The sequence below is a fragment of the Pristis pectinata genome, chromosome 1, assembly GCF_009764475.1.
Source record: "Pristis pectinata isolate sPriPec2 chromosome 1, sPriPec2.1.pri, whole genome shotgun sequence".
NCBI lineage: Eukaryota > Metazoa > Chordata > Chondrichthyes > Rhinopristiformes > Pristidae > Pristis > Pristis pectinata.
In genome coordinates this window covers 44,246,840-44,274,098 of record NC_067405.1, presented here as the reverse complement: position 1 = coordinate 44,274,098, position 27,259 = coordinate 44,246,840, and the positions used below count along the sequence as shown (strand labels likewise).

The window sequence follows — 27,259 nt, the reverse complement described above, 5'->3', positions numbered from 1 at the left end:
TTGAAGGGGATATGAATAAACTGAGTTATCTGATAAAACAAAATGTCAGATGGAATATGATGTGAAAAAAGTGAGATCATCTACATTGATGGCTGTAACACAAAAGCAAAGTATTTGTTAAATGGTGAGAGAATGGGTAGCGTTGATGTTCAAAGGGACCTGGATGGGGACATGTCACTTAAGGCTAACATGCAGGTACAGAAAGCAATGAAGTAGGCAAATTATATTTTCATCTTTATGACAAGAGGATTTGATTACAGAAGTAGGGTAGTCACTGCAATCGTATAGGGCCTTGGTGAGTGTGCACCTGGAGTATTGTATATAGTTTTGGGTGGAGAGAAGATTCCAGGGATGGTTGGTTTGCTTCATGAGCAGAGACTGAGACTGTATTTTTCCAGACTTTAGATGAATGAGAAAGATCTTATTAAAACATGCAGAATTCTTAAAGAGCTTGATAGGCTAGATGTAGGAAAGATATTTCTTATGTTTGGGAATAAGGGACTGCTTTAGGATGAAGATGAGGAAAAAATCTTAACTTAGAGAGTGGCAAACCTTCAAAATTCCCTACCACAGAGGGCTGTGGAGGCTCAGTTATTGAATTCATTCAAAAAAGAGATTGGTAGATTTCTGGATATTAAGGGAATTGGGGGATATAATGATAGTGCTGGAAAATGGCACTGAGATAGAAGATCAGTTTGAAGGGCCACATGACCCACTCCTGTTCCTATTTCTTATGTTTTTATGTTGAAGAGGCTCTACCATTGTGGTGATTTCAATTAGAACTGCTGACTCCAGCCTGAAAGATTCACCCCGTTAACTTTAGTGAAAGATCTGGATTTCTCTCAATTGTCCATTAGCCCATCAGGCATTTACCACAAAAATAGTAAAAGTAACAATAACATTAAAGAAATATTGAGCTTTTATACTGCTTTGCTAATTGCAACAGTTTTAAAAAAAGGAAGAACTTTCAGTGAAAGATAATTGTGTTTTGTTGCAAAATTAAAACATATTGCATGTTACAGTATGTTACTGCTGGACTGAACCTTTGTAGTTTGACCAAAGCCCAACTCAATCAAATCAATACTCTCAAAAGTTGCACGAAAATGATGTAACAATCAATTATCATACCTTGGATTTGCAAGGAATGGCTCCGACAGCTCAAAGCCAAAGGCATGATTAAATGAGATAATTCAGATCATTTATAGGTTGCATAGAATGGAGACCTATTTTACACAAGCGTGTCCTTATATAGTAACTATTACCTCAAGACGAACATTGTTTTGAACATAATGAAAATGTAAAACTGTGACAACCTGTGACATTACTGGTCACATTTACTAATATTTTAATAAGTTAGAATTTTGTTAAATATGTGGATATTTGTATAATTAATAATACATTGAACAGAAATGTTTTTATATGTAAATGCTACACTGTTTTCAACTGGAAATACTATGGCCAAACATTTAACTCCAAGTCATTAAAAGACAAAATCTGAAAACAAATTGTTAAAAAAACTACTAAAATTATAATCAATAGAACAAAATTTTCTGTATTTACCTTTCAATCCTTCCCCATGCCTCAATCACCAGTTGTTGCACAAGGGAATCATGTGGTTCAACATTCAACCTTCAATAAATGCATATTTTCAGGTTAGAACCATTATCTTTTTAGCCATATTAGTTTAACATCATCAGACTCAACTTTGTTACTTATTTGGACTCTCTCTAAATTTGCAAGCCACTTCTTAATTGTATTTTTGAATATTGGGCAAATGTGGCATTTGCTATGGAAGCTGTTGACATCGCTCACAAAGAAGTCCTAAAGTTTGGTTTCTGCAATTTACTTGGGAGGTTTTAGTTAGCCATTCCATGCTGTTTTTGCTCACTGACACCCAGCATAAGCTTAAGAATCATCATCTCAGGTATGCCGCTTGATCTGCTGGGTATTTTCTAAATTCTCTTTTATTTCACATCTTCAGCAACTGCTGCATTCTCTATCTTTGTTCCAGCACCGTTTTCCCCTTCCTCCTTTGTTCTTATTCGTCTCCACTTATTTACACCTCCTTCCGATAGATCAGCTATAATTAACAAGTTTTCACTACCCTCTCTCAACCAGCAACAAAAGTGTGTCATTGAATCCTTCTAGGTTGTTACCCTATCACTGACATTCTCTTTGTCCTCTCCACCTCTCCTCCCTCTCTGTAACTGGAAACATGCTTGTTTTCTTACTTTTTCTGCTTCTGATGAAAGATCATCAATATGAAATGTTAACTCTGTTTGTGTCTCTACAGATGCTGTCTGAGCTGCTGAGCATTTTTCTGTTTTAATATCAGATTTCCAGCATTTGCAGATTTTTTTTTACTTTTTGAACCCTAGATCCATTCAAGCTTGCAGACAGCGCTGTTTGTATGCCTTGAGTATTTTCTATGAGGACTGTCTTACATCTTAGACTTTAGTGTTGGGATATAATCGGATTCGGTGAACCTACTTCCAAAAAATTTAAAACATGCCTACAAATAACAATTAAACATTTTAAGCATTCACATAATAGCATTTATAACAAAACTTCATATAGTTTCCTTCAAAATCAATGTGGTACTTCCATGAGCCCCCTTGACTACTTCAGATATCTCAGAACAATGCTAATTAGGCCAAACACAAATCAATTTTTGAATCACATTCAAACTAATGGAAGCAATATTGAGAAAGTTACAAAATCTCCAAATAAAAAGGATTTTGGATATCTGTGTTTGTTCTGTGATATATTTCCTCGAAGCCTTCCACTTTGTCCATCTTGTGGATTAGAGATGATGCTCCAATTTTCTTTGCCATGGACCACTTTCCAAGATATTGACCAGAATTATGCTGTCAGTAACTGTTCAGTGACCTCAAAGAAAGCTGTCCAAAAAGATCCAGCAGACGCTGTTGAATTTATTTCCCCCTTTTATACAGGTCCTCCACAGCTTACAAACATCTGACTTATGTACAGCCTGTACATACGAGCATTTGGGAAACCGGCAGTATGGATTTGCTGACTGCTGTGGGGCTGCAGGCACCTTCTGCCATCGGCGAACTCAGTTTGCAGCTGTAATTCTGACTTGTGTACTGTTCGGGTTACGAACAGTTCACAGGAGCAGAACCCTGCTGTAACCTGGGGAGCACGTGTACCAGGCTTATGGGAATGTCTAGTATCCAAAAGTAAGATCATTGTCAAGCAGACTCTCCAACTTTCAGTTTTTAATTCCTTCTTAGCTTTTATAGAGAACAAAATTACGACCAAGACAAATACATGAGAAGAAAACTGGAATATCATAAACTTTGAAAAGTGAGGGTAGGACCACTCAGGGATAAAGGGGGAAACATGCCTGGAGGTGGAGGAAGTAGGGGAGGTTCTTAATGAATGCTTTGCTTCAGTGTACACTAGGGAGAGGGACTTTGACGAATGTGAGGTCAGTGTAGAACAGGCTAATATGTTGGAGCGATTTGAGGTTAAGAAAGAGGCAGTGTTGGAGCTTCTGAAAAACGTAAGTATAGATAAGTCCCCCAGACCAGATGGGACATACCCCAGGTTACTATGGGAAGTGAGGGAAGAGATTGCTGGGGTATTGACGATGATATTTGCATCCTCCCTGGCCACAGGAATGGTACCAGAGGATTGGAGGATTGCTAATGTCGTTCCCTTGTTCAAGAAGGGTAATAGGGATAATCCTGGGAATTATAGACCAGTGAGTCTTATGTCAATGGTGGGCAAGCTATTGGAGAGGATTCTTAGGTACAGGGTATATGAGCATTTGGAGAAGCATAGTCTTATTAGGGATAGTCAGCATACCTTTGTGAGGGGCAGATCGTGCCTCACAAGCCTAATTGAGTTTTTCAAGGAGGTGACAAAACAAATAGATGAAGGTAGAGCAGTGGATGTGGTGGATATGGACTTTAGTAATTCATTTGACAAGGTTCCCCATGGTAGGCTCATCCATAAAGTCATGAGGCATGGGATTCATGGAAACTTGACTGCGTGGCTTCAGAATTGGCTTGCCCACAAAAGGCAGAGGGTGGTGGTAGATGAAGAGTATTCTGCCTGGATGTTGGTGACTAGTGGTGGTCTGCAGGGATCTGTTCTGGGACCCCTGCTCTTTGTGATTTTTATAAATGACTTGGATGAGGAAGTGGAGGGATGGGTTGGTAAGTCTGCAGATGACACGAAGGTTGGAGGTGTTGTGGATAGTGCAGAAAGTTGTCGTAGGTTACTATAGGATATAGACAGGAGGTAGACAGAATGCGGAGTTAGGCGGAGAAGCGGCAGATGGAGTTCAATCTGAACAGGCGCGAAGTGATACACTTTGGAAGATCGAACTTGAAGGTGGAGTACAAGGTTAATTGCAGGATTCTTAGCAGTGTGGAGGAACAGAGGGATCTTGGGGTCCAAGCCCATAGATCCCTCAAAGTTGCCGTGCAAGTTGATAGGATGGTTAAGAAGTTGTTTGGTGTGCTGGCCTTAATTAGTCAGGGGATTGAGTTCAAGAGCCGCGAGGTAACGTGGCAGCTCCATAAAACTCTGGCTAGACCGCACTTAGGGTACTGTGTTCAGTTTCAGTCACTTCATTATGGGAAAGATGTGGAAACTTTAGAGATGGTGCAGAGGAGATTTACCAGGATACTGCCTGGATTAGAGAACATGTCTTATGAGGAAAGGTTGAGTGAGCTAGGGCTTTTCTCTTTGGAGCAACGCAGGATGAGAGGTGTCTTGATAGAGGCATATAAGATTATGAGAGGTGTAGATAGAGTGGACAGCCAAAACCTCTTCCCCAGGGCAGCAATGGCCAATACCAGAGGACACCAGTTTAAGGGCAGAGGAGGAAGTCTGGGGGGATGTTGGAGGTAGGATTTTTACACAGAGAGTGGTGGGTGCCTGGAATGCACTGCTGGGAGTGGTGGTAGTGGCTGATACAATAGGGACATTTAAAAGACTCTTAGATAGGCATGTGGATGTAAGAAAAATGGAGGGTTGTGGGCTGTGTAGGAGGGGTTAAATTGATCATAGAGAAGGTTCATATAGGTCGACACAACACTGTGCGCTGAAGGGCCAGTACTGTGCTGTATTGTTCTATGCTCTAAAAGACACTCCAAACGGTACCTCGAAAAAATTGCACTAAGATAACCACAGAAAATGCTGCAAATGGTCAGCATCTGTGGAAAGAGAAACAACTGACATTTTGTTTTTTCTGGATGTTAGTTGTCTGAAATGTTATTTTGTCTCTCTCCAAAGAGTTAAAGAAGTTTAACATATCAAGAAGCTGGCACCTTGCACACTATCATATAAAAAGAAAACCATAAACAAGAAACATAAGTAGGAGTAGTAGGTCATTTGGCATTTAAAGCATGCTCTGCCATTCATTGAGAACATGGCTTATCTTTTACCTCAGCACCATTTTCTAACACTATCCCCATAATCCTTGATTCCCTTAACGTCCAGAAATCTATCAGTCTGTTTTATGAATATGCACAATGACTAAGCCTCCAAAGCTTTCCAGGGTTGAGAATTCCAGAAAGTTCACCACCCTCAGAGTGCAGAATATCTCATCTCAAGCCTAACAGCCTATTCCTTATTCTCAAATTGTATCCCTAGTTCTGGATTCCCCAGTAAGGGGAAAACAGCTTCTTTGCATCAAGCCGATTAAGACCAAGAATTTTGTATGTTTTAATGAGATCTCCTCTCATTCCTCTAAACTCCAGAGAATACAGTCCCAGTCTACTCAAGCTCTCCAAATACAGTAAATCCACCATCCTTGAAACTAGTCTAGTAAATCTTCGCTGCACTCCCTCTAATGGCAAGTATATCCTTTCTTAGGCAAGGAGATAAAATCGATACACAATGCTCCAGGTGCATCTCACCAAAGCCCTGAACAATTGCAATAAGAACAGTATATGTAAAATTGATTGCACTTCTTTAGGAATTTTTATTCTGTTTCTAGAACTTAAACATCCTCAGTGGCTATAGTTACCTCAGTGCATTGTACAACATATCCACCAGTGCTTCATCATCCATCTGGTCAATCTTGTTTTCAGCTAGGACACGAAGTACCATGAACTGTGAATGATTTCTGACGTAATTGATACACCTCAGCATCTGCGGCTTTTCCTTTTGAAACTGCCAGAGTAGTTTTATTGCACAGCCCACATGCATCACTGCAAGCTTGGCTTTGTTCTTATTTACAAGGTCAAGTATTTGGTCTTCATTTGTGCAGTTGCCTAGTTGATACAGCAAGAAATCACTCCCTTTAACCCGTGAGTGGTAGAATCTCATTGAGAGGTAGTAAATGTGCTTTAACCTAATCATTTTTAATGGAAGCATGATTTTCTTTAAAGTTTCAAAACTAACTATCAAGAAGTTTCTTTAGTGTAATGAAAATGCAGTTCTCCATACTCCAATAAAGGACACATCTCTCAAGGACCATATAGGATCTCTGTATTATCTGTAAAAAAAATAAAAGAAACACAGTAAAGTGACAATAACAATTTTGTGCAGTTCTGAATTATATTGACTTGTGATACATCAAATTATCAGTAGTTTAAGCCGTACAAAAGTTACAATTGTTCTAGTGATAGACTTACAGATTCATGAAGATCAGATAGTTATCTATAGAGTACCTTCTGTGATTGTGCAGTTTACTTAATCTTAAAAGACATTTAACCCAAAATAATCATTTGTTGATTATTTTGAAACCAAACATTGAGTACTAAAGTGGTTTCCTATTTTACATTAGCTTTGTAAATGTCATGGTCTTTACAGAAATATGTGCATGTATCATAGCTGTTGACACCAAGCAAGCATTTGTTTGTAATTTCCAAGATAAAGTGAGTATCAAGAAGAAAAATGATAGAAACTGCAGGAAACATCCAGCAGGTCAACCAGCGTTTGCCTAGTCAATCACTATCCATCAGACCTGGAAGAAGTTTAATCCTTAAGTTTATCAGCATGCACAAAACAAAGGGAGAAAATTGAAAAAAACTACATTACAGATGCTGCAAATCTGAAAAAAAACAGAAAATGTTGGAAACACTCAATGGATCATGAAGCATCTGTGGAAAGGAAACCAGTATTAATGTTCTGACTGAAAGATCTACTACTTCTGATAGAGGGTTTTTGACCTAAAGCATTTCTCCTTCTACAAATGCTACCCAACCTGCTGAGTGTTTCCTGTATTTTCTGTTTCCATTAAAAGGAGGGATAATACAAAAATAATAGAAAGATTGGTAATCAGATCGTAAAACAGGAGAGGTTAAATGGTGATGGTACCAGCAAGCAGCAGTAATGAAGCAAAACAGCATCTTGTATGCTATCGTCTAAAAAGAAAACCATAGGATACAGATGCTACAAGTGTGACAGAGGTACAAGAGGAGGGGGAGTTGCCTTTTTAGTGAGGGAGGACATGACAACAGTGCTTAGAGAGGATATTCCTCAGGGATCATCCAGTGAGGCTATATGGGTAGAACTCAGAGACAAGAAGGGGATGATGGGACTGCATTATAGGCCCCCCAATAATCAACAGCAATTAGAGGAGCAGATGTATCATGAGATGGTTGCAGATAGTTGTAAGAATAATAGCGTAGTATTTGTGGGAGATTTCAACTTCCCAAACATTGACTGGGACACCCATAGTGCAAAGGGCTTAGACAGGGTAGAGTTTGATAAATGTGTCCAAGAAAGTTTCCTTAGTCAATATATAAAGAGCCTTACAAGAGAGGGTGCAAGACTGGACCTCCTTTTAGAAAGGGGACAAGACAGGGCAAGTGACTTAAGTGTCAGTTAGGGAGCACATTGGGTCTAATGACCATAATTCTATTAGTTTTAAAATGGTTATAGAAAAAGATAGGACAGGTCCACAGGTTACTGTCCTAAACTGGGGTAGGGCCATTTTTAGAGGCATTCAGCAAGACCTTGCAGAATTCGATTGGTTGAGACTGTTTGCCAGTAAAGGGATGACTGGCAAGTAGGAGGCGTTTAAAAGTTTGATATCAAGAGTCCAGGGACAGCATATTCCGGCTAAAGTGAAGGGCAGGGCCGGCATGTATAGGGAACCCTGGCTGATGAGAGATGTTGAGGCCCTGGTCAGGAAAAAGGAGGCATACACTGGGTTTAGACCATCGGTAACAACTGAGTCCCCTGATGACTATAAGAAGTGTAAGAGCACTTAAGAGGAAAATCAGGAGGGGAGAAGAGGGTATGAGATGGATCTGGCAGGCAGGGTTAAGGAAAATCCCAGGAGATTCTATAGGTATATTAAGAGCAAAATAGTGGCTAGGGAGAGAATAGGTCCCCTTAAAGATCAGCATGGCAGTTTATGTATGAAGCCACAGGAGATGGGCAAGATTTTCAATATTTCTCATCAGTTTTTACTGTGGAAAAAATGATGGATGCGAAAGACATGAGAGAAATGAGTGATGATGTCTTAGACTGCATACGAATTACCAGGGAGGAGGCATCGGTGGCCTTAAAATGCATTAAGGTGGATAAAACCCCAGGGCTTGATTGAGTGCATTCTTGGACCTTATGGGAAGCTAGGGAAGGAATCGTGGAGGCCCTCGCAGAGGTATTTGCTTCATCTTTAGCCACGGGTGAAGTTCAGGAAGACTGGAGGGTGGCTGATGTTGTACGGTTATTTAAGAAAGGCAGCAAAGACAAGCCAGGGAAATACAGGCCGGTGAGTCTGACATCAGTGGTGGGTAGGTTACTTGAGGGGATTCTGAGGGACAGGATCCATTAACATTTGGATAGGCAAGGACTTATTAGGGATAGTGCGGCTTTGTGCATAGGAAATAGGGTCTGACAAATCTTTTAGAGTTTTTTTTTTGAAGAGGAAACCAAGAAGGTAGATGAGGGTAGGGCAGAGGATGCTGTCTATATGGACTTTAGCAAGGCCTTTGACAAGGTCCCACATAGCAGGCTAGTCTGGAAGGTTAGATTGCATGGGATCCATGGAGAGATAGCTAATTGGATTCATAATTGGCTCAATGGTAGGAAGAAGAGAGTGATGGTCAAAGGTTTTTTCTCAAACTAGAGGCCTGTGTCTAGTGGTATGCCACAGAGGTTAGTGCTGGGACCACTGTTGTTTGTTATTTATATAATCAATTTGAAAGTGAATGTACAAGAGATGGTTAGTAAGTTTATGGATGATACTAAAATAGATGGTATTGTAGACAGCGAAGAAGATTATCAAGAATTACAGGGGGAACTTGATCAGCTAGGAAGTTGGTCGATGACTGGCAAATGTCTTTCAATTCAGATAGGTGGGAAATCAAACTTTTACAGTGAATGGTCGAGCTACAGGGAGTGTTGTAGAACAAGTACATAGTTCACTGAAAATGGTGTCACAGGTAGACAGGGTGGTGAAGAAGGTATTTGGCACACTGGCCTTCATCAGTTAGGGCAATGAGTATAGAAGATGGGACTTAATGTTGCAGTTGTATAAGATGTTGGTGAGAATGTTATTGTGTACAGTTCTGGTTGCACTGTTATAGGAAAGACATCATTAAACTGGAAAGAGTGCAGAGAAGGTTTATGAGGATGCTGCTAGGATTCAAAGGTCTGAGTTATAGGGAGAGGTTGGGCAGGCTAGGACTTTATTCCTTGGAACGCTGGAGATTGATGGGTGACCTTATATAAGTGCATAAAATCATGAGGGGTAAAGATAGGGTGAAAGCCAATAGTCTTTTCGCCAGGAAAGGGGAACTAAAATCTAGAGGGGATAGATTTATGGTGAGAGGAGAAAGATTTAAAAGGGACCTGAGGGGCAACTTCTTCGCATAGAGAGTGGTGCATATATGGAATGAGCTGCCAGAGAAAGTGGTTGAGGCAGGTACAATAATATTTAAAAGACATTTGGATAAGTACATGGATAGGAGGTGTTTAGAGGGATGTGGGCCAAATGCAGGCAAGTGAGACTAGCTTGGTGGGCACTATGGTTGGCATGGATGAGTTGGGACGAAGGGCCATGCTATATTACTCAATGACTCTAGAAATAAGAATAGTATATGTAAAATTAATTGCATACATTTTGGAATTTTTATCATCGGAATTATATTAAGATTATCAAAAAACTTGAATCTGCAATGGCATGAATAGGGTGCTCTGCCAACAATAGATTTTTCTAAAAGCAGTCTGCAAAACTTCCAACATTTCCCACCCATACATTTGTCATACTTCCATCTGTCTGGACTGTACATTAGAGTTTGTGTATTTAGTGACAAATTGTAAAAATTGATTTGTGAAATATATTATATATACTTTGAGAAATGTTTAAATTATATGGGGAAGAGAAGGGCAAAAACCCATGGATAAATGAAGTATGGGGGGAAGGCACTCATAAGGTGGATGAGGACCCCAAAACAAAATCAGGAACTAGCCAGAAGAACAAGAATAAGCACACATTGGGAGACAAATGAAGTAGACCCATGTAGTATAATATACAAAAACTAAGTGCTTTTGTAGTAATTATAAGAATGGAAACATGGACAAAAGACAAAGATAGAAGTTCAGAAATGATCTTGTCTGCTTCCAAAGTGAACAAAAATGTTGGTGTAGCCCCCTTCATATCAATTTTAAAAATTAATCCTGCAAAGGAAAGACCTATTCTGGGGAGAAATATTTAAAACAAAAATATTTAAGCTAACAATAGAGGTGCAGACCAAGTGTAATGCAGATATCAAATTATTGCACATGGAGAGAGGAAGAGCAAGTGAAAGCAGGAAGATTATTTTAAGAAGGGACTCCAAAAATCAAATAATCTGGAAATTGCACTTGCTGTAGAATAGTCTCTTATACGACACAGCAGATCAAGGAAAGCAACAAGAGAGTTATCTTTGATCTAGTATTTAGAATAGATACAGATATTGGAATAATGAGCATAAGGCAATAAATATTCCGAATGGTTATCCCTCCAAGAATTCATAAATCAAAATTTCAAAAAAAACTTTCCTAATGTGGCGTAACCAATATAAAATGAAAGTTAGATTTAAATTGAATGAAGTTCCTGGCAGATTGCAAGAGTATCAGACATCATTATAAGGAAGACAAACAGGTAATTGAGCATTATCAAACTAAATTTGAAAACAAGTCACATAAAGGGATAGCGAAAGAGTGAGCGAGAAATGAAGAGTTAAGTTGTTAAATTCAATATTTAGCCCTAATGGCTGCAATATATCTAGACATAAAAGTTTGGTGTTGTTGGAGTATTGTGGTAGGCTGGACAGACCAGATGAAAATTATGAAAATGGCAGATGCTGGAAAACTGAAATAAAATCAGAACATGTTAGAAACACTCCACACTTCATCAGAGCTGGAAAAAGAGTTCTTATGACAAGTTTAGGATCTGTTTCTCTTTCCACAGATGCTACCTGATCAGCTGAGTATTTCCAGTATTTCAGTTTTTTATAACAGAGACTCAGAGTTGGAGTGCCAGGGAGAATTAAAGTGATCAGACAGGAAAAGCTCATGGTCACTCTTGTAGATTGGATGAAAATGTTCTGTAAAGCAGTCATCCAATCTGCATTTCCACTACAGAGGAGACCACACCATGAGTACTAAAGACAGTATACTAAATTGGAACTGCTACTTCACATGGCAGGAACATATGGGTCCTAGTATGGTCCAAAGGGAAGAGGTAAAAGGGCAGGTGTTGTATCTTCCATGGTTGCATGGGGAACTGCCAGGGGTAAGGAATTGGGGCAGGGGGAGTGGTTGATGATGTGAGAATGCACCAGGAAGGCATAGAGGGAACTGTCTCTTCGAAATAGAAGTGTAAGAAAAGAGATGTCTGGTGGTGGAATCCCTTGGGAGATGATGGAAATTATCATCTATTGAATGTGGAGGCTGGTGGGGTGGAAGGTGAATACAAAAGGGAACCTATCCTACTTCTGGTTGGGAATAGGGGGACGATAGCAGAAATGTGAGAACTAGAAGGGGCACAGTTGAGTGCCTTTCAACAATGTAGAGGGAAAGCCACAGCTAAGGGAAAAGGAAGACATCTTAAAGGCACTGGTGTGGAAAGTCATATTGTAGCAGACACAATGTTTATGGAGAAACTGAGAAAATGGAATAGATTCCTTAAAGGATAGAAGGTGGAAGCCCATGGGCTGATAAAGGATATTGGTAGCTAACCTAAACCCTGAGATGGAGATAGAGATTTCAAGAAAGGGAAGTCAAACATAGTTCAGAAAAGAGAAGTGAATTTTTACAACAATCTGGTAATTTCATGGTTAGTGTGACTAGGCTAGTTTTTTCTTTACAGATTTTTTTTTCATTACTTTCATTAAATTTCACAGTTACCATACTGGGTTTTGAATGCATGTCTCTGGATCAATGGTCCAAAACTCTGACTGCTAGTCCAATAACTTAACCACTATACTACTGCACCCTATTTTGTAGGGCTTAAGGGATTTATACAGATAAGGAGGGGAGGGGAGGTTCAAAGCAAGGATATGAATTTTAATGTAGTGCTGTCAGAGTGGGAGATAACAAATAAAAGCTAGTATTGACAGGTCAACAGGACTGGGTAAGTGTTTGAATAAGCACAACAGGAGTTTTGAATGAGGTCAAGTTTATTTTGATGGGATTTCCTTCTCAAGAGCATTGGAATAGTCAGGTCCAATGATAATAGAAATATATACAAGCTTGACACAGTAAATACAAACATGTTAAATAGGAATAGAGGTAGGTCACTTGGCCCTTCATTAAAATAAAATAATGGCTGATCTAACTGTAACCGCATTCCCTTTTACCCTTGGTAACCTTGCTTACCAACAATTTATCTGCCTTAAAAATATTTGAAGACTCCGGTTCCACCACCTCATTAATCTTAAATGAGCAACCCCTTAGTGATGGAGCAAATATAGCATTGGAGGCCTTATTTCAAGACAAAGGCAAAACTGTGACTGCAAAGAATCTAATTTGGTTTCAAGGAAATTTCCAAGGAGAGGGATGAAATTGGTGATTAGGAAATTGAGTTTATTACATCAGCTTTGGTCTTAACATTTTTGGAGGAAATTTCTGCTCATCCAATATAGGTCATCTGAAAATTTGAGAGATTGTGGAGGGATCAACAGAGGTGGTAGTGAGGTAGATGGGTATTTCTACTTCAACATACACGTGGAATGTGACAATCTTATTTTTGAATGGCAAACCACCTAATTACTGACTTCTCTACCAAGGGAGGTAGGTCCTTCCTGTTCGCCTGGACTAAAACTTCCATAATTTTATACACCTCAGATGAATATTCCTTCCATGTGCCAAAGTAAAGAAGCCCAGGTTAGTCAGTTTCTCCTCATAAATGCAACATCCTCATAAACCTTCTCTGCATTTCCTCCAGCGTTGTCTCTTTTCCCCAGGTGCGCAATGATCAGAACTGAGCACGCCAGCGGAGATACGTTGAGGCAAATGGGCTGTACAAAATAGATGTCCAGATTATGATCTTAAATTAAATTGAGATCCGGCCAAAAGGACAGATTTTAATCAGTAAAGAGTAACTTGGTACTGGTACCAGAAATTCATGCAAAATGATGAAAAGCATGAAATTGTGAAGTGGACTTCCCATCAAAACAAACGAACGTTACACACTTTTACGGAACAGTTCGATTCTACCATGGAGAAACTGTAGGCCATTTCTGCATGAACTCATATATGGATCAGATGTTTCATCTGTAAAATTTACGGTGGCTTTACAACATTTCCTCTTCGAGTGTACATCTAAAAAACTGCAGCTGAATGTATTCCCCCCATTAAGAATGAACATAACCTCAGTCACCGGAATACACAATGTATTTCAATATATCAGATGCCGGACCGCTGTCGGGAGCACAGCACTGCTTTCACTGTACTTGGTTTATTTCAACAACAATCATATTCTCAGTGTAAGTTTAACTGATGCTTCAAACTTTAAATATCCTCTTTTACACGAGCAAATAGCCTGCGCAAATGAGCCAACCAGTGAAAGTCTCAGTATGTGATGGGGGTTCATTGGCACCTGGGCTCAAACAGCCTTCTCTCGGCTGGAGTGCTGAGGCCGGGCAGAAGTGACGGCAGTGGGCACCAGCCCCTTTGGCCGGCTGCACCGAGGAGGAGAAGCAGGCAGCTTGGCTGGATCTAACCGTGCCCGGCCGCCTACTTCTGCCGGGCCGGGAGCATTGTGAAGAAATGGCGGTGGCTGCGCGGCCCTGCCGTCACCAGCAGGCGGAAGCTGAGCCACGCTGTGACCGCGCCAGTGCGATCGGCCGCGGCGCCCGGGCTCTGAGCAGAGGTCGCCGGCGTCGCTCACAGCGCCATCTTGAGAGCCCGAAAGGAGCCGCACCAACGGGCGAACGAGGCCTATTAATGACAGCTTCGGGCCCGCCGCAACGCTCCATCATCCCCCCTCCCACACCCTGCTCCCAGCTCTGAATGTTCAACCATTCCCCCTCCTCCACCGCCTCCCATTAAAACAAAACGATGCAGGGTCTACCTGAAAGTCGCGGAGATAATTAGCTAGGCCACAATCCGGGGTCTCGAGTAGCAACCGTAACCCCACACGACGCGTGCGCATCAAGCAAGATCCGTCAACCCGCGGCTTCCGCGCAACCGAACATGACATCGAGAAGGCCGAGCGGGGGACGTAGATTGATCGACGTCCCGACCGACCAATTGCGATGCCCATTGAGCGTGTGAAGGGGCGGGGTAATCTGTTTGTGCGAATCAGAGCTGCAAGCGCGGGACCGAATGAATCAGGTGTGGTTGTAGCAGTATGGTGCTTGCTGAATGAGGACAACGTTGGTACAAATCGAGGCCGAGTGCGAGACCTAAGCAGGTTAAACCACCGAATCGGTGCTTAGGATTGTGGCCCGTAGGGTTCTCTGGTTTACCGAGCCGTGGGACGGACGTTAATTGGGCGAAATGTGAGTGTTTTGCTGATTTCAAGATGCCTGAAACCTCGGGTCTTGACTGGTGTTTTCTTGCTGTCTGCATTTGCTTAAGATATCTTTTAAAATTCAAGGGGAAATGTAGGGGTGGCACAAACAACTTGGAGATTGTAAATAAACGTCTTGTCCCATGAGCATGTTTGATTTCGTTTCATTTCCAAACTTCGGGTGATGAACGGCTTGAACTGATCTCGCAGTCTCCCCAAAATATTCCAGTCCCATACACCTCGGACTTCAGCTTGAATGCATATTGGCTCAAAAGATAATGACGGCGAGTTGATCAACATTGGCTTTTTTTAAAAAAAACATCGGTGCATTTAGGGTAGTAAACATTGAATGATTGGTGATGGCCATCCAGATCGCTTATCTGGTTTTACATTAAATACATGACATTTCCTTTTGTTGTTACATTTAATACTCAGAGAAGAAAATTGCTCAAATTTAGGCTTGAGGTAGAAGATTGAGATGTTCCATCAATAAATATTAAAGCTGCATTTTATTTAAATTCCTTGGAGTCTAAACGATGTTAACATTTTCTTTGAAGAAGTTCTAAAATGGTACTTTCAATTATAAATCGGATATGAGAGTATTATTTTTGGCAGATTCTTCTAAAAATGAGAGATCCTCAACCGTTTCAACAACGAGCATTTCTGTTTTAACGCAAGCCACAAAGGGTCATATTAAGACATCAAATGAAGAGTTGGTTAGAGAATTCAAAGCAATAAGGGCGACAACAGAGAATTAGAAGGAATCCCTGAATTTGGAATTAAAGCTGCTGGAGACGTAGTGCTAGTGATGGAGCAGTAAAAATTGAGGATGTACGTGAGGCCAGAATTGGAGACGCATGGTGAGTCTTGTAGGGCTGGAGTAAAAGATGGGTATAGATTGGAATGACTTGTAAACAAGGATAAATGCTTTTAAAAATAAATCAACTTGGCTGAACTGGAAGCTGATGTAGTTCATGGATAAGGGCTGGGATGGGCAATGATAAGGGTAGGATTAAGAGAACTCGATAGTTTGGTTGGTAGCTCATCTCTGGGTCAAATATAATGCTGTGATGCTGAACTGTCTGGTTTAGTCTCAGACATTTGCCAAGAAGGATGATGAGCTCTTTGGTTTTGTCAGAAGTCAGTGGTTTCAGTCTTTTGGAGCTGGTTTCTACTTATGCACTCTTGAATGGGCAAGAATTAGTGGGATTAAGGGGGGGGGGGGCATAGATATAGTTGATGGCATTAGTGTACATGTTACATCAAGGTGTAATGGGACCTGTGAAGCTGATTTAAAAGTTTCAGCTTTAAGTATGATTTAGTAACCAATGCTAAAATAGTGAGATGGTGCCATTAAAACATTCCTGTAAACATCAATTTATCACCTTGTTCTTTTTGGGTGCATAGGTATCAAAAGTGGCAAAGCTGCCAATATATTATTTCACCTGAGAATAAGACAAAAATAGGCTGCCTTGACCTGGTGTGTGTGTATTTTTTCAATGATACATCTGGATAAGTTTCTCTTGTTGCCCATTACCTCTAATATTCCCCTTTCATAATGACCATCTCTTTAAATTAAAGAGTTATTTCCATGTCAATTACTTCCTAAGTAACTTTTCCAAGATTTCGCAACCAGTGAAGACAATCTTGTATTCAGTACTATTTATGCTATCATCAGCCATCATAATTCATAAGACTTTATCATTTCACTGCTGAATACTTTCAGCTTTAGTGTAAAAAAAAGCCCAAAGTTCAAACTTTCCTAACTGTAGCCATTCATCCTCGAGGATCTTGCAAATATGTTGAAGAATTCATTGTTTTTATATCTTTCCCATCATAGTACAGAAACGCAAGGTCAGGAGAACACCATTTATTCACTAGATCCTGTTCTTCCATTTAGTGAAATGAAGACTGATCCAGCATTGCACGTGCCCCTTAATACCTTCTGTTTAAGAAAAAGTTATTATATATAAAATTAACATTGATCTAACACAGTTGCTGTATTTTTTTGGAATAGTGTTTCAAGTTGTTACCACTGAATGTAGAAGTAAATAAAACAAAGTGGAGGAACTCAGTGGGTCAAGTAGCATCTGGGCCTTGACACGAAACATCAACAGATGCTACTCAACCTTCTGAGTTCCTCCAACAGATTTTTTTTTGCTCCAGATTCTAGCATCTGTAGTCTCTTCTGTCTCCTTTATGTAGAAGCGATTGCATCTTTACATTTGAGAAACCTTGTTTAATTTTTAGACAATGCCCCATCGTTTTCATTCTCTCTCTCTCTCTCTCTCTCTGCTATCAGCTCTCCATGATATTTTGGAATCTTTGATCAAATCATCTCCTTACTTTTAAATTGTAGGAAACATATCACAACTTGTATTCCCGTTGTGAGGGCTGAGATATTATTCTAGTAAATCCACTGTGCACACCCTCCAAGGACAATATATCTTTTAAGCTGTGGTGCCCAGGTCTGCCCACAGTTCTCCAGGAATGGCCTAAAGTAGGACTAAATGGTTGCAGCATAATTTATACCCCTTGTTTTCTATATATTTGGGCCAGACCAGAATTCCATCAGCCATTTTGATTTTTTTCCTGCACCTGCCTATGATGATCTGTGTGTATAAATTACTAGGTCCCTTTGAATGTCCACTGTTTCTAGCTTTTTGCCATTTAGAAAGTACTTTTTTTTTCTTTGGTCCAGAGTGGTTTACCTCATAATTAGCTGCTTTGAATTCCATTTGCCCCAATTTTTGCCTTTTTGCTTTATGTATTACTGTGTGTTTACAATTTTATGTTTCTATCTGCATTGTTTACAGTCTTTGTCAGTGGCAAACTAGAATATATGGCTTTTTACCACATCATCTAGGTCGTTAATAAATAGTGACTGTTTGAGGACCCATCAAAAATTCTTGCTGCACACCTGTATCACAAAGATGTGCAGATTGGTAGGTTAATTGGCACCATAAATTGCCCCTAGTCTGCAGGCAAATGGTAGAATCTGGGAATGTTGGGGGGGAGTTGATGGGAATATGGGGAGAGTAAAATAGAATAGTGTAGATTTAGTGCGAATGGATGCTTGATGGTCATACAGTGGGCTAAAGGGCCTGTTTTCATGCTGTATTATTCTATCATTCTACAATCTCTTGTCTCTTTTTTCTCCCCTTGTTTTTCAGATATTTTGCCCCTAATTTCACAAACAATTTAAAATTTAACTTTTGATGTTTTCTTATTCTTGAAATCAAAATGCTTTATGCAAAAGTCCATCCTGTTGACCTTGTCAGTGACCTCTTGCATTTTTTTTTCCCAGTCCTTCTTGTAATTTGCCAAATGCCGGAATTGGGTGAACTAAAATATTTAAATTATTCATTTGGTTTGCATTTGATAATAGAAGAAACATTATGTAAACAGTAAGTATAAGAACTGACCCAACATAGACCTTTGGAATAAAAACAGAAAATGCTGGAAAAACTCAGCAGGTCAGATGGCAACTGTGGAAGAGAAGCTGTTAACATTTCAGGCTTGAGACCCTTTATCATTTTTGATGTTATCTGATTTGTTGAGTTTTTCCAGTATTTTCTGCTTTTTTTTATTTTAGATTTTCAGTATCTGTAGTTTTATTTTGATTTCCATTGATCTTCAGAATGCTATTCACTACATTTGAGATCAGGTTGTCTTGATCATTAGTTTTCTGTCCTCCAAACACAACTGTCTATGTGCCAAATTCCAGCATTCATTATCTTTGCCATGAATCCATTGTGTGATACAATTTTAAGAGATTTTTCAAATTTAATAGCCACTGGATCATCTGTTATTTCTTAAAAGAATTCGAGGTTAGTCAGCTCTGACCTAGTTCAGATTCTTTATTCCAGATGTTTGGACATTTCATTTATGCTTTCCAGTAGTTTACCAAAAAACTGAAATCCAGGCTATAGCTTACTAATTTTTCTCCTTTAAGGTGGCATTTTTGGTACATTCGGATTACCTAATATAATTTGTGCTCACGTGACTTCAGAAAATTATATTCCGAACCAGAATGATTACAAGGCGTAATTTGCTGATAATGTATAGACACCATATTAATAAAAAGTACCTTTTTCTTTATGACTTAACATTGCCTCTTATCCTTTTACATTTTGTAACTTCTCCATTTTGGAATATTAACAGGCATATTGGAAATCATTGCATTATGTATATGTGAACATCATGTTTTGGTTGTAATGTCTGCCATATTTACCTCTGGCTCAAATTTTAACATTCACAAAATAATAAATTGCAAAGGAACAGATTGGCATATCTAGGAATAGAAATTCAAGAAGTTCGGGGGGGGGGGGCTGCGGTTTGCAGAAGTTGTCATTTTTTAAAAGAAATCTGACGTTGTTTCCAATAATTTGATAATGTTTTTGATCATCATGGATTCCCCACCAAACTGTAATCCGTGTTGGATTAAAACATTCTATGATAACAGTAATAAACACAAGAAAATTATACATCGCTAACATTAACAATTTCTGTTAGAAAACAATGTTTTTGATGCATGTACAATGAGTTGGGGCTGAAAGTTCATGTTGGTTCCTAGATGTTATCCTCCCAAGCACTGACTTGCTCTGGTGGAAATTGGAGCTTGGGACATCCACCTGTGGTCCATTCCTGCAAGAAATGTTTTTGTTATGGACAGCAGGACTGACATAAAGCATTCCAGAATCTGCTGGTTGAAAGTTCTGCCCTCTCTGATGGAATGTTAGGAAAAATAAATGCTCTCAACCAATAAATATGTACCTCACAATATCCAAGATGATTTCTTTCTTGACTCTGTTGTTGGAAATTGTCACCTCCTTCAATTACGTACCTTGGTATAACCTCATGAGTACAGCAATAGTATATCTACACACATCAAAAGAGGCGATGATTTGGTAAAACTGGGTGTTGTCAGTGGGTATTCTACGTGTACTTTACAAAGACCAGAACCAAAGCTAGTGGTGGAAAGAAAAAGACCACCAGTCCACTATTTTCTGAATGTTCATAACCAATGCTGATAAACTAAAGCAAATAGTGTTCTAGATTATATTCATAGGACAAAGTCTACTATTTTTGAGTTGTACAAGATCTTTGTTAGCACTCGGTTCAGAAGTAAGAAAGAGAAGCAGGAGGAGATTAAAAGATAGCACGAGCTGATTCTGCAATTCAATGTCCATGGCTCATTCAGCTCAACCCCATTTTCTGGCTCTGTCCATTATCCCTTGAATTTCCATATATCCAAAATAAAAGTTAGAATACTGTGCCGAGTTTTGCTTTTCTCACATGGTCAATTATACATGAGGGCGAAAAGGTTAATTCCAACTTTAAAACATCATAGCTATTCTTCGAACCTAGCTAGTTAACCATTTATACCCTAGAAAAACATAAACCTTAAGGGATTTTGACCAATATTAATAAAATAGTTATTGAAGATTAATTATGTCAGTTGTATAGATAGAACTGAGCTGACAACTTGAAGATTTGCAGGGGTTGAATGCTGGAGATTGAATGTGGAACAAGTTGCTGGCTCATCTCACAGGAGGTGGAAACTCAGAAATGAATCACCATTTTTTTTTCTTTTCTTGACTAATTTTGGTTGCCTTGGGGGCTTGTTTGAGATTTCATGGGTCTGGGTGGGCAGCAGCTGTCTATCATAGTGTTTAAGCACCACAAATATGTGAGAAATGTAGTTTTTAATCTTTTGCATTTCATTATTTTTGTATGTTTCTAACTATTCAAGTAATTTGGTTATGTAATCCTCAATTCAGTTAATGCGATGCACTGCGATTTAATAGTTGCTTTGCAGGTATAGAAATAATTAATTATCTGTTAATGACACCCAGTTATATTTGCCATCAATGTTCCATTGTATCTAAATGTCAGACAGTTTGTCTGTCATATGCCAATTAAAAAATTATAAAAATTAAAACCATTGCCTTTAGTTCCCATCACAATCTCTGTTCGCTTGTTATCAGAGCTATCATTCTCCTTGGCAACTGTCTAAACTAAATAGATTGTTCACAACTGTCACATTGCATTTTTAGTGACGAGACCCCAGACATTGGAATTCTCCTCCCAAACCTTTCCACATCTTTACCTATCCTTCCTTCTTTTAAGACCCTTCCTAATACTTACCATTTTGGCCCATCCTTTGGTTATTTTCCTTAATATTTCTTTATGTATTAAAGTCAATCTTTTCTGGTTGTTGGCGCCCCTGTAAAGTGCTATGAGCTATTTTTGCACCCTTAAGGATGCTATATAAATGGTTTTTATTAATGGTATTCATTGTTTGAAGAATAATTTCTGAAGCTAAGTCCATAAGGTATTCTTAAGTATTTGTTAAGCTGATTTTATTTGGGTAGACAGCAGTACAAAACTAAGTCGGCTATCTAAAATATGTTAAGAACACAAGAAAATAGGAGTAGGAATAGGACACTTGACCTCTCAAACCTGCCTTCCCATCCACTATGATAATGGCTAATCAATGCTGGCCTCGGTTCCTTCCTTACTCTCTGAGAGAAGAAATCTCTACATACCTCAGTTTAAGTGACCAGTCCCTCATTTTGTATTTACGTCTGATTGTCTGTGCCTCTCCCACGAGTGCAAACATCTCGGCATCTACCTGTTATGCCCCTTTAGGTCTTGTATGCTTGAACAAGGTTACCCCCTCATTCTTCTTATCTCTAAACCTAAATTGTCTAGTCTGTCTTGACTGGACGACCCTCTCATCCCAGGAATTAGTCTGGTGAATCTCCTTTGGACTGCCTTCAATGCTACTATATGCTTTTTAGGGAAAGAGACCAAAACTGTGCACATTAATCAGGTGTGGCCACACCAACATCCTGTACAACTGTACCAGAACTTCCCTATTCTTAAACACCAACCCCATTGCGATAAAGGCCAATATGCTGTTTGCCTTCTTGGCCACGCCTGCTAACTTTTTGTGATTTATGCACGAGAACACCTAGATCCCTCTGAACAACTTATTTGTAGTCTCTCTCTATTTAGATAATAATCTGCCTTTTGATACCTCTTACTGAAGTACCTGATCACATTTCCCCATATTAAACTCCATTTGCCAGGTCTTCACTCAATCACTGATTATAACTATATCCCCTTGCAGAATCACAATGTCTTCATCACAACATACACCTTATATTTTCTTTCCTCCTCTAGGTCATTAAATAGTAAACAATTGAGGGCCACAAACCAATCCTGGGACACTTCAATAGTTGCATCCCTCCAGCCTGAAAGGGACCCACTTACTGCAAATCTTTGTTTTCTATTTAATGGCCAGTTTTCAATCCATGCTAACACACTTCCTCCGATAACTGATTTGTGCATTGAAATTCTGCACAAGTTGAGAAATTTAATTATACCAACATCTGTAATTCAAAAATAAAAAGCCTCACAAAATATTGAAAGATTTAAAATCCATATACACTTTTCCCCATTGTTTTGCTGCACTACAGAATAAATGTTTTATTCAGGAAAACTGGACTGGTTGACTTGGTGACCTTGGAAATCTTGCCTCAGGCTTTGTTCATCTTCTAATGCCTCAATCTCATTTTTTCCCTCTGCATGTGGAATAAACCTCGGGTGTCCTTTGCGAAAATTAATTTCTCACAACAGCTTTGGTTTTGCTATATATAAAGTTTTTTTTAATCAAAATTATAAATAGTACTTGAAAATGGGGAGGAAAATACTGCAGATGAGTTGCTGACTAGTTATGGTGTTAGATCAGGTTTAGCTACATTTAATGGTTTAGAAGAAAACTGCTGAAATTCTGAAATAAATCTTAGAAATATTTCTTAACACTATGGGTGCTCACTGAATGTTGGTGGATGCTTGTTAAATAAATATACGTATGAAGTATATTTAAGCTTTATTTCATGATCAGATGCAAGGTATTTTCTTCTAAACTTATTCGATGCAGATAAACCTGATCCAAAGGCACAACTAGTCAGCAATTTCTGTTGGAGAACATCCACAGGTCAGGCATACATTTAAGTTTAGAAGAAAATACCTTGCATTTAGTCACGCAACATATGTAAATATACTTATTACGTGCATTTATTTAACTTTATCCACCACCATTCAGTAAGCACTCAGCAATAACAAACCCATGCATACTCTGATTTTAACTTACCATTTCACAGATGTAGAAATAAAATAATCTGTATATGTATACATTATACACAGCACAGTGATCATCAGCATATCATCTCTGGTCATCTCCACCAACTGCAACATGATCCCACTACTAGCCGCATCTTCTCTTCCCCACCCCTCTCCGCCTTCCACAGGGACCAGACCCTCTGTGATTCCCTGGTTTGTTCATCTCTCTCCACCCATCCCTCCTTGACCCCAGGCACTTTCCCTTGCAATACTTGTCCCTACACCTGCTCCCTGTCCAGCATCCAGGGACCTAAACAACCCTTCCAGGTAAGGCAAAGATTCATGTGCACCTCTTCCAGCCTCATCTACTGCATTTGATGGTCCTGATGTGGCCTCCTCTACATCGATGAGACCAAGTGCAGACTAGGCAATTCATAGAACACCTGCACACTCTACAGTGGCCTTCCCAAGCTCCTAGTTGCATACTACTTAAATTCCCCTTCCCATTCCCATGCTGATCTGCCATCCTCACCCTTCTCCATTGCCAGGATGAGACCCAACACAAACACTCATGTTCTGCCTGGCTTGTCTATAACCCAATGGTATGGACATTGAATTTTCCAATTTCAAGTATCCCTTACCTTAGTTTTCTCACCACTCTCCCACCCCCTCCTTCCCCCAATCGCACATGCACTGCCTCTCCTTCCGATCAACAGTTCCCTTCTGTTCCCATTATCACCTTACTTCCTATCAGCTTCCAGCACTGGTAGCCTTTGTGTTCCTACTTACCACCCTCCAGCAGCTGTCTCCTCCCCATCAATCCTGCCACCCCCCCCCCCCCCTTCTGGCTCTATCCTCCATTCCTCCGTCTTCCACTTTTTTTTCGTCTGCATCCACCTATCATGTCTCCCAACCTTACACTCCCCACCCCACCCCCTCATGGCTCAATCTGCCCATCATTCTTCAACAATCCCTTCACCCCCGGCCCCCCCATTCCTCAATCCACCAATCACCTCTGGCCTCTGTATCACACTCCCCTCTCCTTTTTATACTGGCTATTTCCCCTCTCCACTCAGTCCTTATGCAGGGTTTCAACCCAAGACATTGGCAATTCCTTCTCTTCCCCCCCCCCCCCCCAAACCATGGATGCTCCTTGACCCCCTGAGTTCCTCCTGCAGATTCTTTGTTGCTTTAGCGATCAAATGTATTATGATGATGTCTTATTCACTTCTTATTTACTGAGTGGAGATACAACCACCTACATCTAGATTCCCAAAATGCCCCAAGTGAAAATTGGTTAACACAAGGTTCATCACTGTAAAGTGATTTTTTTTTTGTTTCACTAGTTTAGTTGCGTTTTCTAAAATACTTTAACTCATATCACACAACTCCCAAAGTCCACTCACTTTGAGATAAATTGGTCATCATCTTTTAACAGAAGTTGATGTTCTGAGGTATTCACTTTGTGTCATAGGTGAGTGCTGGTTATAGAAATGTAAGTTATTACTGAGTGGCTAAATAGATGAAGGACATAGTTATTCTTCCAGAAGGTAAGTACAAAATATTCTATGCACCTCTTGCACCTGCTACTTATTTTCTAACCAACGAAAGTATTCCTGAAAGCTGATGATGACCAGGCAAATCATGTACAACCCTTTCTCTGCATATTACTTCTGTTTGAACAAAAATATAATACTGATATGGTGTAGTTATGTACAGTTCACTTCATATTTCAAATAAGTTTGTAAACTTATTTTCTGTTCATCAAGGATGGAGCATTTTTTTCTAAACTTCAGTATTGATGTTGTGTTTGATTCCTTCATGTAACACAAGGAGATTTTTAAAAAAGCTTCACAGAGAAATCAAAAATCGGTTTAATGCAATTACAAATATTGTCCGGTTTATTTAAATGCCTAAAGAAAGAATTCCAGCTAGTTAGTTCATATACAATTGAGCTGATAGCAAATAAAGCACAAATTATAACTGTGTCATTAAATACAAAATTAAGCCCATGTGTATTCAATATGCATGTCATAATTTAAAAGATCATGGATGGTATTAATGAGAAATATTGTAAATTTTGTACATGGTCCAATTTAATGTTTAATAGTATTATTATGTTTAATAGTGTGGAATTTTGATTCTTTTTCTTCATCACCATGCTTGTTTAAATGAGCTTGCCAATTATTGCAGGATTATGAGAACTGGTGTTATAGTTATGTTCAGTAGGATCCCACTCAAAACTAAGTGAAGACTACTGTAATTTATTTCATGGAAAAGCAGAGACTTTAATTTTATCAGTCTAGGGATAGCTAAAGAGGCACATGTCCATTGAGTAGTCTATTTCACCAGTGATCGCTTTTCAAAATAATGTTTTGACTGTTATTTAACAGAAAATTGAACTAACATTTAATGCTTACTTATCTGAAAAACAAATGAAAAGTAATATTTTAGTATGTTTCTATATGGCAACTTCTGTTCACTTTCTTACAAGAATTTAACAACTTATTTTAACGGGGAGGATGAGACGGGGCTAAATAATTTCTATATATTTTTGAGTTCCTCTGAGTTAGTCTTCAACTCCTTGTATAGTCTTGTATTTCCATTGAGAAGTACTGTCCGAGATTTGGCTAAATCTTTATTCAGGTTGAACCTTTAAACAAGCTTGCCCTAAATAATCTTATAAAAACTAGTTTAGCTTTCAGCTTTTCCATTACTACTTTACAATTTCTGTTGGTATCTAAAATATGGTATCAAAAATAAGTTAAAAAGCTGCAGATGTCTCAAATTTGAAACAAAACCTACTAACAACAAACCATTTAACATTTTGAGGAGGTATGGTAGCTGACACCTTAGATTGCCAAGAATATTTACCAGTAATGTTAGAATGGGTCTTATTTGAAATGATGGTGTTCTTGCCTATTCTACTTTAATCAAATAATGCAAATATGAAGCTGAAGAGATTACTTCACCACAAAAAAGAATTTGTATTTGATTCATTGTTAGCTTGGGTATTCTCAGTAATTCACATTACACATAGCGTTGTTTCTGCTTCATAAACCTTTGACTTGAAGATCATTTTCTACCGTTCTGGCAATAAAACTGTAATACCCCCGAAGCCATTTCTGGCTGCTGACCAATCAGTTATTCTTATTTTCTTTAACTAATTTAAGTAATTAAATGGAATTTGGGAGTGAAGTTTTCAAAAACAGATGTTCAGTTTATTATGTGAAGATATTCATGGCACCAAAGATGTTAATGATGATGGCATCTGTTTCTCCACAGTGACTTCAGCTTGTGTAAAGCATGGGGGTGAAAACACAGCGTCCTCGATGTTTTTTTGACATAACTGTCAATAATCTGTTCGGTAAGAGAAAAGTTTTACAGCAATTATGTTGCTTGCAAGAACATGTAGATATTTAATATACTGAAATGATTAGTGGTCCGGGTTAAACTTTTTGAATTTATGTTATTGTATTGTAATCGCAAGAATTTTACTGACGTCATTCCTTTAGCATCCACTGAGAGGTTGGAACTTTGTTGCAAGTTCAGGTTGTGTGATTAAAAAGAATGAGCACAATTATTGGAATGTGATCATAAAAAAATTTTTAAAATCATGATGTGCAAGAATAGACATGATGTGTTACTTGAGACACTCGGGAGAAAAAGTAAATTCCCATAAATTGGAAAATCTTTAGTTTTAAGCGGAAGAGTTCTCAACCTGCACTCCCATCACAACAGCAGTTATTTGCACTCAGTGTCAGCATCATATCTTGGATTACCTATAGAAAATTCTAATGTAGAAATACACCCCCACTCTCATTCTCAGTAACGTGCTTTAACTCTGACTCCAAATGACCCTTGCTTTTCCATTGTGAATCTTCTACTTCTGATAGTCATTTCCCGAATAAAATTGTCACTTTATAGCTTGTGTGTATCTAGATATAGTTTTGCGTAAGTAGTAACTAGATGAATGCAGTGTGACATTGAAGTAACGATTCTTGGACTTTCAGATGTAACTGATGCATATATTTTCTTTACAGTGGGCAGAGTTGTCTTTGAATTGTTCTCAGATGTGTGTCCAAAGACTTGCGAAAACTTTCGTTGTCTCTGTACAGGTTTGTTACAGCATAATATAATAATGCTTTGTTGGTGAACTAAGGAAAAACATTTGGTTGTGTTAGGTATTAT

General features: G+C 39.0%; 2 protein-coding genes across 4 annotated transcripts in view; one reads left to right on the top strand and one right to left on the bottom strand.

The window, feature by feature from the left end:
• The window catches only part of fastkd1 (FAST kinase domains 1), a 46,254-nt gene extending 31,642 nt beyond the window's left edge, over window positions 1-14,612 (bottom strand). For 2 of the 3 annotated variants that reach the window (XM_052012098.1, XM_052012116.1), the window contains exons 1-3: window positions 14,495-14,612; window positions 6,005-6,475; window positions 1,561-1,629 (exon numbers count right to left, since the gene is read on the bottom strand). In XM_052012098.1, coding sequence (XP_051868058.1) covers window positions 1,561-1,629; window positions 6,005-6,354 — 419 coding nt within the window. In that variant the 5' untranslated portion in view covers window positions 6,355-6,475; window positions 14,495-14,612. Of the gene's footprint in view, window positions 1-1,560; window positions 1,630-6,004; window positions 6,476-13,346; window positions 13,440-14,494 lie in introns of all 3 variants that reach the window. The other variant, XM_052012107.1, reaches the window with a different exon arrangement.
• Window positions 14,613-14,722: 110 nt separating this feature from the next.
• The window catches only part of ppig (peptidylprolyl isomerase G (cyclophilin G)), a 37,786-nt gene continuing 25,249 nt past the window's right edge, over window positions 14,723-27,259 (top strand). The window contains exons 1-3 of the mRNA XM_052012085.1: window positions 14,723-14,924; window positions 26,354-26,435; window positions 27,112-27,186. Coding sequence (XP_051868045.1) covers window positions 26,375-26,435; window positions 27,112-27,186 — 136 coding nt within the window. The 5' untranslated portion in view covers window positions 14,723-14,924; window positions 26,354-26,374. The remainder of the gene's footprint in view (window positions 14,925-26,353; window positions 26,436-27,111; window positions 27,187-27,259) is intronic.